Source organism: Prionailurus viverrinus, chromosome C1 (genome assembly GCF_022837055.1).
Source record: "Prionailurus viverrinus isolate Anna chromosome C1, UM_Priviv_1.0, whole genome shotgun sequence".
Lineage (NCBI taxonomy): Eukaryota > Metazoa > Chordata > Mammalia > Carnivora > Felidae > Prionailurus > Prionailurus viverrinus.
Window position 1 is genome coordinate 29,256,489 of NC_062568.1, and position 15,441 is coordinate 29,271,929.

At 34.8% G+C, this 15,441-nt stretch overlaps 1 protein-coding gene across 1 annotated transcript in view; it reads right to left on the bottom strand.

Moving 5' to 3' along the window:
- The window catches only part of STRADB (STE20 related adaptor beta), a 35,999-nt gene that overhangs the window by 19,447 nt on the left and 1,111 nt on the right, over positions 1–15,441 (bottom strand). Inside the window, exons 2-3 of the mRNA XM_047870631.1 lie at positions 13,023–13,120; positions 8,627–8,707 (exon numbers count right to left, since the gene is read on the bottom strand). Of these exons, the coding sequence (XP_047726587.1) occupies positions 8,627–8,707; positions 13,023–13,034 (93 nt within the window). The 5' untranslated portion in view covers positions 13,035–13,120. The remainder of the gene's footprint in view (positions 1–8,626; positions 8,708–13,022; positions 13,121–15,441) is intronic.

The window sequence follows — 15,441 nt, forward strand, 5'->3', positions numbered from 1 at the left end:
TAACCGTAAATCAAAAACCACATATATGGGCATTTGGGTGGCTCAGTTGCTTGAGCATCTGACTTGATTTCAGCTCAGATTATGGTCCGACAGTTCATGGGTTTGAGCCCCATGCTGGGCTCCACACTGACAACATGGAGCCTGCTTGGGATTCTCTCTCTCCTCCTATCTCTACTTCTCTCTCTCTCACTCTCTCAAAAATAAACATTTATTTAGATATTATTTTTTTAATGTTTATTTAGTTTTGAAGGAGAGAGAGACAGAGAGTGAGTGAGGGAGGGACAGAGAGAGGTAGACACAGAATCTGAAGCAGGCTCCAAGCTCTGAGCTGTCAGTGCAGAACCAGACACGAGGCTTGAACTCATGAAGTATGAGATCATGACCTGAGCCAAAGTCAGACATCCAACTGACTGAGCCACCAAGGTGCCCCCAAAAATAAACATTTAAAAAAAAACCCACAAATAAATAAGCAAAGAATAAAGAAAAGACTTCTAATGTATCACTACAGAAAATCAGCAAACATGAAAAAGACAAGGATCAGAGGAAAGCTCCAGAAACAACCACAAAACAAGTAACAAAATAGCAGTAAATTTATATCTATCAATAATTACTTTGAATGTAAATGGACTAAACATTCCAATAAAAAAATATAGGGTGTCAGGAGGGATAAGAAAACAAGACCCATCTTGCTGCCTGTAAGAGAAGAATTTTAGACCTAGAGTCACATGCAGAGTGAAAGTGAGGGGTTGGAGAAACATTTATTATGCAAGTGGCCATCAAAAGAAAGCCAGAGTACCAATACATGTATTAGACAAAGTAGACTTTAGAACAAAGACTCTAAGGGGACAAAGAAGGATTCTACATAATAACATAAGGGATACTCCAACAAGAAAATATAACAATTGTAAATATTTATGCACCCATATGGAAGCACCCAAATACATAAAACAATTATTAACAAACTTAAAGGAACGAATCAATAATAATACAGTAACAGTAGAGGACTTTAACTCCCCATTAACATCAGTGGACAGATCATCTAACACAAAATAAAAAAGGAAACAATGACTTTGAATGACACACTGGACAGAGGGATTTACCAGATATATTCAGAACAATCCATCCTCAGACAGCAGAATATGCATTCTTTTCAAGTGTACATGGAACATTCTCCAAAGACATCACATAATAGGCCACAAAATAAGTGTCAACAAATTCAATAATATCAAAGACACATCATGCACCTTTTCTAACCACAATTGTATGAAACAAGAAGTATAAGAAAGAACACAAATATATGGAGGTTAAATAACATGGTACTAAACAATGAGTGGTACTAAACAATGAATTCTTTATTGAATTCTTTCAATAAAGAAATCAAGGAGGAAATAAAAATATACATGGAGACAAATGAAAATGCAAACATAAAAATTTTGGGGATACATCAACAGCGGTCTGAGAAGGAAGTTTATAGCAATACAGGTCTGCCTCAAGAAGCAAAAAAAATTCTCAAATAATGTAACCTTACATTAAAGCTCCTTAAAAGAGCTAAAAGAAGAAGAAGAAGAAGAAGAAGAAGAAGAAGAAGAAGAAGAAAAATAACAACCCAAACCTAACAGAAGGAAGGAAAAATTAGTATAGAAATAAATGATATAGAAACAAAAACAACAGAACAATGAAACCAGGAGCTGGTTCTTTGAAAAGTCAACAAAAATAAACCTTTAGTCAGATTTATCAAAAAGAAAAGAGAAAGGTCCCAAATAATAAAATCACAAATGAGAGAGTAGACATGACAACCAACATCAAAGAAATACAATTATAGGAGGATATTATGAAAAACTATACGACAACAAATTGAACAACCTAAAAGAAATGGATAAATTCCTAGAAACAAATAAGTTACCAAAACTGAAATCAGGAAGAAACAGAAAATTTGACCAGATCGATTACCAGCAAAGCAACTGAATCAGTAATCAAAAAACTCTCAACCAAAGTCCAGGGCCAGACGGCTTCACAGGCAAATTCTAGCAAACATTTAAATAAGAGTAGATACCTATCCTCTCAAACTGTTCCACAAAAAGAAGAGCAAGGAAAACTTCCAAATTCATTCTATAAGGCCGGCATTACCCTCATACCAAAACCAGATAAAGACACCACAAAAAAAGAGAACTATTGACCACTATCTCCAATGAACATAGTTGCAAAAATTCTCAACAAAATAACAGCAACAGAATCCACCAATACCTTAAAAAAAATCACTCAGTACAATCAAATGGGATTTATTCCTGGGATACAAGGGGAGTTCAATATTCACAAATCAATGTGATACATGGCATCTATAAGAAAGAGCAAGATTAAAAACCATATAACTTCAATAGATGCAGTAAAGCATTTGACAAAATACAACAATCATGATAAAAACCCTCAACAAAGTAGGTTTAGAGAAACACATCCCAACATAGTAAAAGCCATATGTTAAAAACCCACAGCTAACATCATGCTCAATGGTGACAAACTGGGAACTATTCCTGTAAGATCAGGAGCAAGATAAGGATACCCATTTCCATTACTTTTATTCAACACAGTACTGGAAGTCCTAGCCACAACAATCAGACAACAAAAAGAAATAAAAGGCATCCAAATCGGTAAGGAAAAAGATAAACTTTCACTATTTGCAGATGACATAATACTACATACAAGAAACCCTAAAGACTCCAAAAACTACTAGAAATGATGAAAGAATTCAGGAAGGTTACAGAACACAAAATCAACAGACAGAAATCTGTTGCATTTCTCTACACTAAAATGATATAGCAGAAACAGAAATTTAAAAAACAATCCCACTTACAGTTGCACCAAAAATAATAAAATATATAGGGGTGCTTGGGTGGCTCAGTTGGTTAAGCACCTGACTCTTGGTTTCGGCTCAGGTCATGATCTCACGGTTTGTGAAACAGAGCCCTGAATCAGGCTCTGTGCCGACAGCATGGAGACTGCTTGGGATTCTCTCTCTCCCTCTCTCTCTGTCCCTCAACTGCTCACGTGTATGTGCTCTCTCAAAATAAATAAACATTAAAAAATATCTAGAAATAAACTTAACCAAAGAGGTGAAAGACGTGTACTCTGAAAACTATAAAAAAACTGATGAAAGAAATTAAAGATGACAAAATGGAAAGATATTCCATACTAATGGACTGGGAAAACCAATAGTGTTAAAATGTCCATACTACCAAAAGCAATCTACAGATTTAATTACTACCAAAATTCTAACAGCATTTTCCATAGAACTATAACAAATAACCCTAAAATTTGTGTGGAAACACAAAAGACCTCAAATAGCTAAAGCAATCTTGAAAAGGAAAAACAAAACTGGAAGTATCACACTCTCAGCTACAGTAATTAAAACAGTATGGTACTAGTAGAATAACAGACACATAGATCAGTGGAACAGAACAGAGAGCCCAGAAATAAACTCATGATTAGTCAGTTAATCTATGACAAAGGAGGCAAGAATATGCAATGGGATAAATACAGTCTCTTCAACAGTGTTGGAAAAATTGGACAGCTACATGCAAAATAATGAAACTGGACCACTTTCTTATACCATACACAAAAATGAATTCAAAATGGATTAAGGACCTAAATGTGAGACCTGAAACTGTAAAAATCCTAGAAGAGTGCACAGGTGGTGCACTAATGTAACACTGTATTTACCTGATATTAACCCATAGAAACATTTTTCTGGATATGTCTCCCAAGGCAAGAGAAGCAAAAGCAAAAATAAACTGAGATTGTATCCAAATAAAAAGCTTCTGCATATCAAAGGTAACAATCAGCAAAATTAAAAAGCAATCTACTGAATGGGAAAATATATTTGCAAAAGATATATCCATTAAAGGGTTCATCTCCAAATATATAAAGAATTTATATAACTCAACACTCAAAACACAAATAATCCTATTTAAAAATGGGCAGAGGACAGGAAGAGTCATTTCTCCAAAGAAGACATACAGATGGTCAACAAACACATGTAAAGATGCTCAACAGCACTAATCAGGGAACTGCAATTAAAAAAATTTTTTTTTCAACGTTTATTTATTTTTGGGACAGAGAGAGACAGAGCATGAACGGGGGAGGGGCAGAGAGAGAGGGAGACACAGAATCGAAAACAGGCTCCAGGCTCTGAGCCATCAGCCCAGAGCCTGACGCGGGGCTCGAACTCACGGACCGCGAGATCGTGACCTGGCTGAAGTCAGACGCTTAACCGAATGCGCCACCCAGGCGCCCCTGCAATTTAAAACCACAAAGAGATATCACCTCATACCTGTCAGAATGGCTAAAATCAAAAACACAAGAAACAAGTGTTAGCAAGGTTGTGGAGAAAAAGGAACCCCTTGCACTCTTGGTAGGAATAAAAACTGGTACAGTCACTGTGGAAAGCACTATGGAGGTTCCTCAAGATATTAAAAAAAGAATTACCATATGATCCAGTAATGCCACTACTGGGTATTTACCCAAAGAATATGAAAACACTAATTCAAAAAGGTATATGCATCCTTATGTTTACTGTAACATTATTTACGATAGACAAAATATGAAAGACACCCAAGTGTCCACTAATAGATGAATGGATAAAGAAGATGTGCTATATATACACCACAGAGTATTATTCAGCCATAAGAAAGAATGAAATCTTGTTATTTCTAACAACATGGATGGATCTAGAGGGTATACTGCAAAGTAAAATAAATCAGTCAGAGAAAGACAAATACCATATTATTTCACTGAAATGTGGAATTTAAGAAACAAAAGAAATGAACAAAGAAAAAAAAGAGACAAACAAAAAACCAAACTCTCAAATATAGAGAACAAACATGTTTACCAGAGGGGGGTGGGTCAGGGGACTGGTGAAATAGGTAAAGGGGATTAAGAGCACATTTATCATGATGAACACCGAGTAATGTATAGAATTGCTGGAGCACTATATTTTACACTTAAAAGTAATTAACACTGTATTTTAAGTATACTGGAATTTAAAAAAAATCATGGAAGGTTCTTGTTCATGTTAAATTTTTTAGTAACTTCCTAAAAATTCAGAGGACCTGCTTAATGACTAATCTGCAAAGGAAATCATGAAATCAATTTCAATAAAATACTTAAAAATTAACTTAACCAAGAAGTGAAAGTTGTACAATGAAAACTACAAAACATTGCTAAAAGAAATTAAGGAAGACATAAATAAATAAATGGGAACACATTTCATGTTCATTGATTGGAAGACTTAATATTATTAAAACTTCAGGGACCCTGAATGATTCAAATAATCTTGAAAAGAAGAATAAAATCGGAGGACCAACTCTTCCTGATTTTGAAACTTATTATAAAGCAATAGTAACCAAAACAGCATGGTACTGAAATAAAGACAGAACTATAAACCAATGAAAGAAATAGAGAGCCCAGAAATAATCCCTCACATCTATGGTCAAATGGCATTCGGCAAGGGTTGCCAACACCATTCAATAAAGCAAGGATAGTATTTTCAGCAAATCGGCTAGAAAAAGTGTATATCCACATGCAGAAGAATGAAGTTGGACCCTTATCTAACACCATACACAAAAATTAATTCAAAATCAATCAAGGACTTAAATTTAATACCTAAAACAATAAAACTCTTAGAAGACATAGGACAAAAGCTTCATGACACTGGATTTGGAGATGATTCCTTGGATATGAGAGCAAAGATATAAGGTTTAAGTAAAAAAAGAAAAGCAGACCAAGCGGACTTTGTGTAAATTTTTAAATTCTGTGCATCAAAAAACACACATCAACAAAGTTAAAAGGCAACCCATAGTGTGGGAGAAAACATTTGTAGACATCTTTTAAGGTGTTAATATCCAGAATATATATAGAACTCCTAAAATTCAACAACAAAAAAGCAAACAACCCAATTTAAAAAAGGGCAGAGCACTTGAATAGAGATTTCTTCACAGAAGACACACATGTGGCCAATAAGATGAAAAGGTGCTCAACATCACTAATCATTAGGGAAATGTAAATCAAAACTACGAGATACCACCTCACACCCATTACATTGGCTACTATCAAGAAACAGAAAATAAAGAGGTGTTGGTTAGAATGTAAAGAAATTGGAACTCTTATGCACTGTTGGTGAGAATGTAAAATGGTAGAACCAGCGATGAAAACAGTATGGTTTCCAAATTAAATTCCAAATTAAAATGGAATACCATATGTATGATGCAGTAGTTCCACTTCCGGGTATATACCAAACAGAACTGAAATTAGGGTCTTAAAGACATATCTGCATATCCGTGTTCATAGCAGCATTATTCACAATAGCCACAAAGTGAAAGCAACCCAAGTGTCCATCAACAAATGAGTGGATAAGCAAAATGTAGTATATACACACAATGGAACATTTTCAGCCTTAAAAAATAAGGAAATTCTACAATTTGTTGCAACACAAATGAACCTTGAGGACATTAAATGAAATATAATTCAGTCACAAAAAGGCAAATACAGTATGATTCCACTTATATTAGGTACTCAGTGTAGTCAAAAATCATAGAAACAAAGCAGAATGGTGGTTGGCGGGAGCTGGGGAGAGGGGAAATTGGGAGTTATTGTTTAATGGATACACAGTTTCAATTTTATAAGATTAAAAGAGTTATAGAGATGGATGGTGGCAATGGCTGTGCAACACTATGAATGTATTTGATACCACTGAACTGTACACTTAGAAATAGCTAAGATGATAAATTTTATGTAATACGTATTTTAGCACCAGGCCAAAAAAAAAAAAAAAAAAAAAGAAAAAAAGAAAAAGGGCAGCAGCACGGAAGTATCCTGAGTGTAAGACCTCTCTCTTGGTAACAGCAAGGGGATAACAGCAGACACTGCACTCTGAACACTACTCAATCTGAAGGATAACACTTAAATGAAAATTAGGATTGGATACTATATCTTATTTTATAAAAAGGCAGACTAAAAGACTTTAGAATATTAGTGACTAAAAAGCGAGGAAAATGAAGAGAACTGAAATAGGATCAAGATACATATATAAACAAGAATAACTGGGATAGCTTGATTTTGTAGGAAACATGGCATTTGCAAGGCCCGTTCCATTTTATAGTAAGAACTGCAGAATAAAGTAAGGATTAAGGAGGAAAGGACCCCAGAGAAATATTTATTCCCAAGCATGTTTTTAAAAATATTATTTAATATATCAGGCATTGCCCTGGGGAGATACAGATGAAAAAGACAGGATGCCTGTTTTATGGGAATCATGTTATACTTAGACATGTATATCAATCATTGTGAGACAATGTAATAAATATTTTCTGGGAATGTCTAAGGTTTGTAGAAGCATAATGGAATAAAAAGTACAAGAGGATAGGCTTCAAAGATGTGATACTTGCGCCCACCTGCACAAATGAGGAGGAATTTTGGAGGAAAAAAAAGGAAAGTATTTCAATCAGAAAAAAAAGAGTATGCACTAAGATTCAGTAGCAAGAAAGGAAACTCAAAAATTAGATATATTCCACACCATTAAGAGTCCTTAAACCATGCTAAAAAGTTTAGGCTTTTTCCCATAGGTTTCAGGAAACCAATGAAAGTTTTATTTATTTATTTTTTTTTATTTTTTTTTTTAATCTTTTTTTCAACGTTTATTTATTTTTGGGACAGAGAGAGACAGAGCATGAACGGGGGAGGGTCAGAGAGAGAGGGAGACACAGAATCGGAAACAGGCTCCAGGCTCTGAGCCATCAGCCCAGAGCCCGACGCGGGGCTCGAACTCACGGACCGCGAGATCGTGACCTGGCTGAAGCCGGACGCTTAACCGACTGTGCCACCCAGGCGCCCCCCAATGAAAGTTTTAAAGTTGTAAAGTGACACATACAAGCAGGCCCCTTACTGGTCACAGTGTTGAATACTGATCTGAGTGTGAGAGGAGGTTTATCTAGAAAACTAGGGGCAATGCATCTACCTGCAACTGTCCAGGTAAGAGACGATGAGATTCAGGTAGTAGCACTGATGAGGTGAAGGAGGAGATGGACTCAAGGGCATTTCAGAGACAGACAGAAGAGACTGTCTGTATAACTAGATGTGAGGAAGAGGTAAGTGTCAGGATAACCTCAGTTTCCAGTTAGGGCGACCTAGTAGAAAGGTTTTCATTAGCCAAAGAAAGAAATCCAATGGATCAGGGAAGTTTGATATTCTAAGGGTTTACTCAAACTGCATAGAGAATGCCTATGAAAAGTCTAATTGGAGGCATTCTATAGACACATCTAGTGGCCAGGAAACAGTGTGGGGTTGTAGGTAAAAATTTGAGAATCACCAGTACTGCTTGATGCCAGAGTCCCTTGGTGACCTGAAGAAAAATCTGAGGTAGCAACTGAAGCCTATGAATAGGTGAGACTGCTTAGGGGGAGCCTATTTAGGGAAGAAGCCAACTGCAGACTTCTGGAGAATAACAGAAGTAGAGGAAGAAGAAACAGTAAAAGATACCGTGAAGAAAAAGAGAATTGGAAAATAGGAATTACATTCTGTAATATGATATTACAGAAAGCAAAGGAGGAATATTAATTGTACTTAACTATTTTCTTACCAAGTGTTGATGGATACTGGTCTCAGACTGTTTTTCAGGTCTGAGTGATTCAACTTGTGTTCGTGAAGTGCAGAAACAATCCTGGAAATTTAGAAATGCATTAAATCAGTGAAAAATAAGTCATAAGATCAATAGGGGTGACATGTGAATATAAAGGTCTGATGACTAGGGCGAGGAGCAGAGACAAAGGGCAGCATGCAAGAACCTGGAATTGAAGTCAAGATCCATACCATGGAGGTCCTCAGTATGGGAGAGATGGGAAAGCAGCTGGGTATACAGAAGACAAGTTATAATTTTACTTGGTGCTACCTCTGGGGGTCATAATATCAATTCATTTTTACTGCTGCTATTAATTTTTAACCCTTTCATCATCTTTGCAGTTTTGAACATTTAGCTAAAGGTTATACTGCTATACTCATTATAATCAATTTTATTTTAATCCTCAGATTCTTTCTTAAATGTAAGTACCATGTTTATCCACATTAAACTATACAATTAATGTATTTAAAACCAATTTTGTTTCTTAAGGTGATAAACATCTTACTTCAACTGAAAACAAATTAAAAGTAGAAGACTTAGAGCCTGGATGGCTTAGTCGGTTGAGTCCGTTGGACTCTGGATTTTGGTTCAGGTCATGATCCCAGGGTCATGGGATGGAGCCTTGTGTCAGGCTCCATGCTGAACATGAATCCTGCTTAAGATTCTCTCTCTCCCTCTGCTCCTCCCCAGCTTGTGCATGCATGCAAGCTCTCTCTCCTTCTAAAAAAAAAAAAAAAAAAGTAGGAGACTTAGTTCTAGTTCCATTATCACAATTTACCTTTTCTTGCATTTTAACCCATGGTCCTACTATCACATCTTGCCAATAAAGAAATGTAACACCTCTATATGATTTATCATCAGTTAGTGGCATAAAGCTGGCCTTATTTTATTTAGGAAGAAAATATACGTCAAAAGAAAAATATAAACAAATTATATGAAAGAGACTTTACAATAAATTATTTTCTAGCATCTCATTAACATTTATTTGTACATGAACAGTAAAGTACTAATACCAAATGAGTCTTCAAGATAAGCTCTCCCATGTCTACCTAACACTTTGTAGTTACTTTTTTTTTGTAGTCACTTAAAAATAATCAAACTTCCTTTAAAATACACGAGAATTTCTCACTAATCAAACTAGTCATTTTCTCAGTCTTCTCAGTTTACTGATTATTTTAAGACAAACTCCTGAAGTTTGTATACCTTATCAATTTTATCACAATAATTTGATCTAAATCTCCAGTCTTAGGTAAAATTTGCCCCTGGAGAACAGGAGCTAACAATGTCAATTTTAACTATAGAAACATTTCCTTTAAAAATTTTCTATTGGATTGTCTAGAGTGAATACAATGGACAATAAAAGTTTTTGAAGATAGTTATTACCAGTTAGGCCATATACATAATGTATTTGGTATTTACATATATTTTATAACATTTACTCTGAATTGTTCACAATAATCATTAGCACCATTGTGAAGAAAAGAGTTAACATAGCAGACCTAAAACTGCTATCTTTAGAAAAGGCTTGTTTGCAAAGTTGATCCTTGGCTAGTATCTGGGAACAAGGAGGGTTCCCGCCATTCCTTGATAAGAACGGATCATGTGCTTAAACCATATAAACAATATGGTTTATGCTGAATATATGCTTTTTTTTCCTGGAAGTCTGGAATTTTGTTAACCTGCTAGCAGAAGGTACCTACATGACCAACCCCCAATAAAAAGCCTGAGAATAAGTCTCTAATGAGCTTCCTTGGTAGGCAACACTTCACACATGTTGACATTACTCTGGGAGAATTAAGCACATCCTACGGGACTCCACTGGGAGAGGATTCCTAGAAGCCTGAGCCTGGTTTCCTTTGAACTTTACTCCTTGTACCTTTTTCCTTTGCTGACTTTGCTTGGTATCCTTTAGCTGTGATAAATCTTAATTATAAGTATGACTACATGACCAGGTTTTCCAACTCCTTCTAGCAAATCACCAGACCTGGAGGTAGTCTTCGGAGCACATCTAACACAGTTATCAAAATATATTCAAACATAAATAAGTCTCTCTAAAAAACCTCCATCACTTTTTTTTTTTTTTGATGGAAGCTAATTTAGGACATATTGGGCATATTTTTTTAAAACTTATATTGACCCTAATTTATTTTCAAAATAAGAGTCATGATCTGTCTTTTTGGTTTATATATAGAAAACATTTTATAAAATAATATGGTAGACCTCCATTTAATTTCCTTTATATAGAATTTTCACAGCACAAGAAAATGATCACCATAAATGTGAAAATAGCTAAAACCAGCCAACATTATAAGGCAAAATGTTTTTGCTGACCTCTCCTAAAAAATATTAGCATGTTCATTAGCTGCCCAGGTTATAAAAATCATAAACCACTCATAGCTTATCCTTCAAAACATTTTTTATATCCACATTGACTCAAATGAATACTAGTGAATATAATAGCTTATGAAAACTCTACATATTAAGGTCTTTTAGGCAGGAAAAATGATTGAAAAGCATCCAGAAGCTGCCCCAAAATATTTTTAATGTAAAATTTAATGTATTTTTAACCCACTACCATAATAGTAGTGAAAAGCAGTTATACCTAAAAGAGAAACTAAAGGAAAATATTTTAATTATGCTGCTCCTTTGAAAACACTGTTTCTAAGCTCTCAAACAGAGGGTAAAACTTGAATGGGGAGGAATCCTTCATAAGTAAAAACATCAATTTCATCTCAGCTGCACAAATATCTCATTTAGGAAAATAACATGAATATTTTGATTCAAAGGATTCTAAATATTTCATCATTACAGGAAGAATAAATGTAAAATTATTAACCAATTGAACAATTTAAACCACCCATTATTAAATTATATTAGTTTTCACAAAACCCATAATTATGGAATAATGGAATAACTAAGATATTCCTATTCCAAAATTTAGAAACCCTGGGACACAGCCCTCTAAATCTCAGGATCTTCATCTATCAAATACCCTTTCACATCTCATCCAATTTATAAATCAATATAAAACTGTTAACCTTACATAATCCTTTAGAGCAGGGGTCTGCAAACTATGGTCTACAAGTCAATCTGACCCACCACCTATTTTAGTGAATAAGGTTTTACTGAAACACTGACTCATTCATTTTTATTCATCTACATATTGCCTATGACTGCTTTCACACTATAACAGAAAAGTAATTTGTAACAGAGACCTTATAGCAGACAAATACTATCTGGCCCTTTACAGAAAAACTTTGCCAATCCCTGCGTTAGAAAATGAGGTTAGGTATTTAACCCCATGTACTTCCTAGATAAAGTTCCCTGTTAAGTAGAAAAGCTTAACTTTAAAAATAAAGTAAATGCATTCCGTATTTTCCATATAACAAAAAAAATCATACAATAAATTCAACAAATGCATTCTGTATTTCCTCATAGTTCTGCCTCTCAGACTTGGCAAATGATGGAGTGGATTAGCAGATATGAGTTTGAGCCTTGGCTCTAATTCTATACAATCTTGGGCCAGACTCAAAATGAGGATTATACCACCTGCCCTGCCAATCACTCATCACAATTTTGAAGAGTGAAAGAGATATAATATATGAAAGTATTTATATACTACAAGTAATCATACAAATGCATCCATCACTTTTTAAAAAGATCACTGCTTTAATATAATCAAATACTGTATTATGTTCTATATAAGACGTGATGAAATACCTAACACTAATCCAAATAATCCAAATAATATTTTCTGTAGGTTGAATATTTTTTACCTTACGATTCTTGGTTTTCAATCTAGATACCATGGATCAACTATAAACAAAAACAAGTTGGAATCTATATACATCACATACATTGATCAAAATGGGTTTTTTTGTCTTGTTAAGAGGCTTATTTTAATTACTATTTTGCTTGCCTTTGGTCTAATGGAAATTTATAAAAGGGATTTTTGAAATATTTAAAGGATAAGGCATAGCTAAGTGGATGGGAGAGGCATATCTAAGTACAGTAAAAAAGTACATGAAAAAAGTGGGTATGAGACAAAGGAAAAGAATAATATATTAGCAAAGTATATAAGCAAAGTATTAAAGTATAAGCAAAGTACAGTAAAAAAGTACATGAGAAAAATGGGTATGAGACAAAGGAAAAGAATAATGAATATATAAGCAAAGTATTAGCGACAAAAACTCAATGGGAATTTAACTCATTTCTTAAGACCAGAAACCATTCTGGTCAAAATAACATCTCAGGGCATAATAATATCCAATATCCCATTAGAACATACCTTCTGTTATGGCTGTGCATCTAACTACTCTGATAGCACAAAATTAGAGCTACGTTAATACAAACTTACCAAAAGAGACATTGAATCGTTTTAGTTCACAGGAAGTAACAAAAATCCATCTATTTCAGAAAAAGATTTTTGCTTTATCTTCAAGGTGAAGAGATATCCTATTATAAAAACAAAAGCAAAATAATTTAGATGTACATGAAAGATCCTTAAGAACTAGTTGTTATAATCCCACATTAAAGGCAGCTATTCTTTGACACAAGGACTACAGACATTCCTGAAAAGTGTCTTTAAAGAGCATTTCTGTTTACAGAACACTACAGTATTTGGGATCTGACATCACAACAGAAAGGCAGAGTGAAGTTGAAGGGAAATTCTGAATATTTCCATTGACCAATATACCTGCATCTCTCCTTACCTATCTTTTCTGTACTACTTTTTTAAGAACCCGAAGCAAATGTGAAAGCAATATGGAAAGTCAATGTTGGACCCACATTTGACATAAATGGTTCCACTTACAAATACACCCCAAGAATTTCCAATGGTTCCACTTAAAAGTAAATGTTGACAGTTCCAAAGCTTCCTGATTGGATTAATTACCTATTAAATCATTTGGGGTCTATGACAAGCAAATTTGGGAAAGGATGTGGATTAGTAATACACTACGAATCAGTAACATTTTTTCGTTGCCATGTCTTTAAAAAAGAAATTTCGGGGCGCCTGGGTGGCTCAGTCGGTTAAGCGTCCGACTTCAGCCCGGGTCACGATCTCGCACTCCGTGAGTTCGAGCCCCACGTCGGGCTCTGGGCTGATGGCTCAGAGCCTGGAGCCTGCTTCTGATTCTGTGTCTCCCTCTCTCTCTGCCCCTCCCCCGTTCATGCTCTGTCTCTCTCTGTCTCAAAAATAAATAAACGTTAAAAAAAAAAATTTAAAAAAAAAAAGAAATTTCAATTTTCAGGTAAAAATAATATTTTCTTTAGGTTGAATATTTTTTACCTTATGATTCTTAGTTTTCAATTCTATTTTTCCTGGAATTTGACAAATATGATATGCAGATTATTACACAAATAATTCCTGTCCACTTTCTTTAGTAGAGTATTAATCTCAATAGTTTATGAAGACTCTACAACAGATTCAGAAGCTTAAAATAGTAACTTCTTTGGATTCAAGGAGCTTTAAAGAAACCACCAAAACTTTCCAGATTTTTCCGAATAGAAAGGGTGGCAATGTTCTAAACTTCCTAGTGCTAGGTGTTCTTTACACCTAACTAATATCACCTCTTTTTTCTAAATCATGGTTCGTTATTTCATTTTAATAAAGTCCCCAAGTTTACTCAGGGTATCTGCAACTATCTGAGCAAAATTAAAAAGAAAAATAAGATTTTATAAACAATAGATATAGTGGAGCAGTATCCAATTTAATTGCTAAGGAAAGATATGAATTTATTCAGGATATTCACTACAAACCAAAAGCAGAGAACAGGAGGAAGAAAAACCTGAAAGGGTAGGATTATTTTGTCACCTGCCATTCATTATCATCAATTTAAGGCAGTGGCATTTGCTGTATTACAAAAGGGGGAAAGCAGTATCTACCCTGCCCAATTTCCAGGGTGATGGAGATCAAATGACTGAAAGGGCTCCTAACCACCAAACACTACCAATAAAAGAGCTTGAATGGATGCTCCAAAAAGTACAATCAAATATTACTGGTGGTGGTTCAAAAAGGCTTATTTGCAAAGCAAGTTGGCAATGTTTCAATAACCATAATACTCATACCTTTTGATCCAATAAAATTCTCACTTCTAGTAATCAACTCTAAGGAAACATCCAAATAAATGAAGAAACCATACATATGTAGAAAGTCATTACAATGTTACTCTGAAACAGACAAGTATTCATTCCACAAGTGTTTAATGAATGGCTGCCATGGGTCAGGCACTGGGGACACTCACTAGTGATCAGGGCAGACAAGGTCCTGACCACTTGCAGTTTACATTCCCACTAGCAGGAAGATTAAGGATGTCGTGATTAACTGAATTTTCTGGTTATCAGGATTTTGTTTCTTGCTTTTTCCACTTCATGTAAGTTCTAAATAATAAAAAAAATTTTAAATCCATTACATTATCTATATTTCAGAAAAACACAGAAGAAACTGACACAATCTAAGAGAACAGTTAGTACTAAAGGAGTTGCCCTTTGGGGTGGTTTAATCTCACTGGCTTCTGCTTTAGATATGCAGACGGTTAAGAGATAATTTTACAAGACATTTTGAGGTCAAGGCAGCAGCTGCACCTAGTAAAGGGGAGTGGGGAATAGATTTGCTGTCATAATTTTCCCCTGCATGCTCTTTCACTAGATATGAATATAAATCCTTAAAGAAATACTTGAGACCTGTATTTCCAAATGTATTACAAGTACATCAATGTGGTCCCTTGCATTTGTATCTAACAAGCTAATCGGGGAACGTTTTATAAGTAATTTAA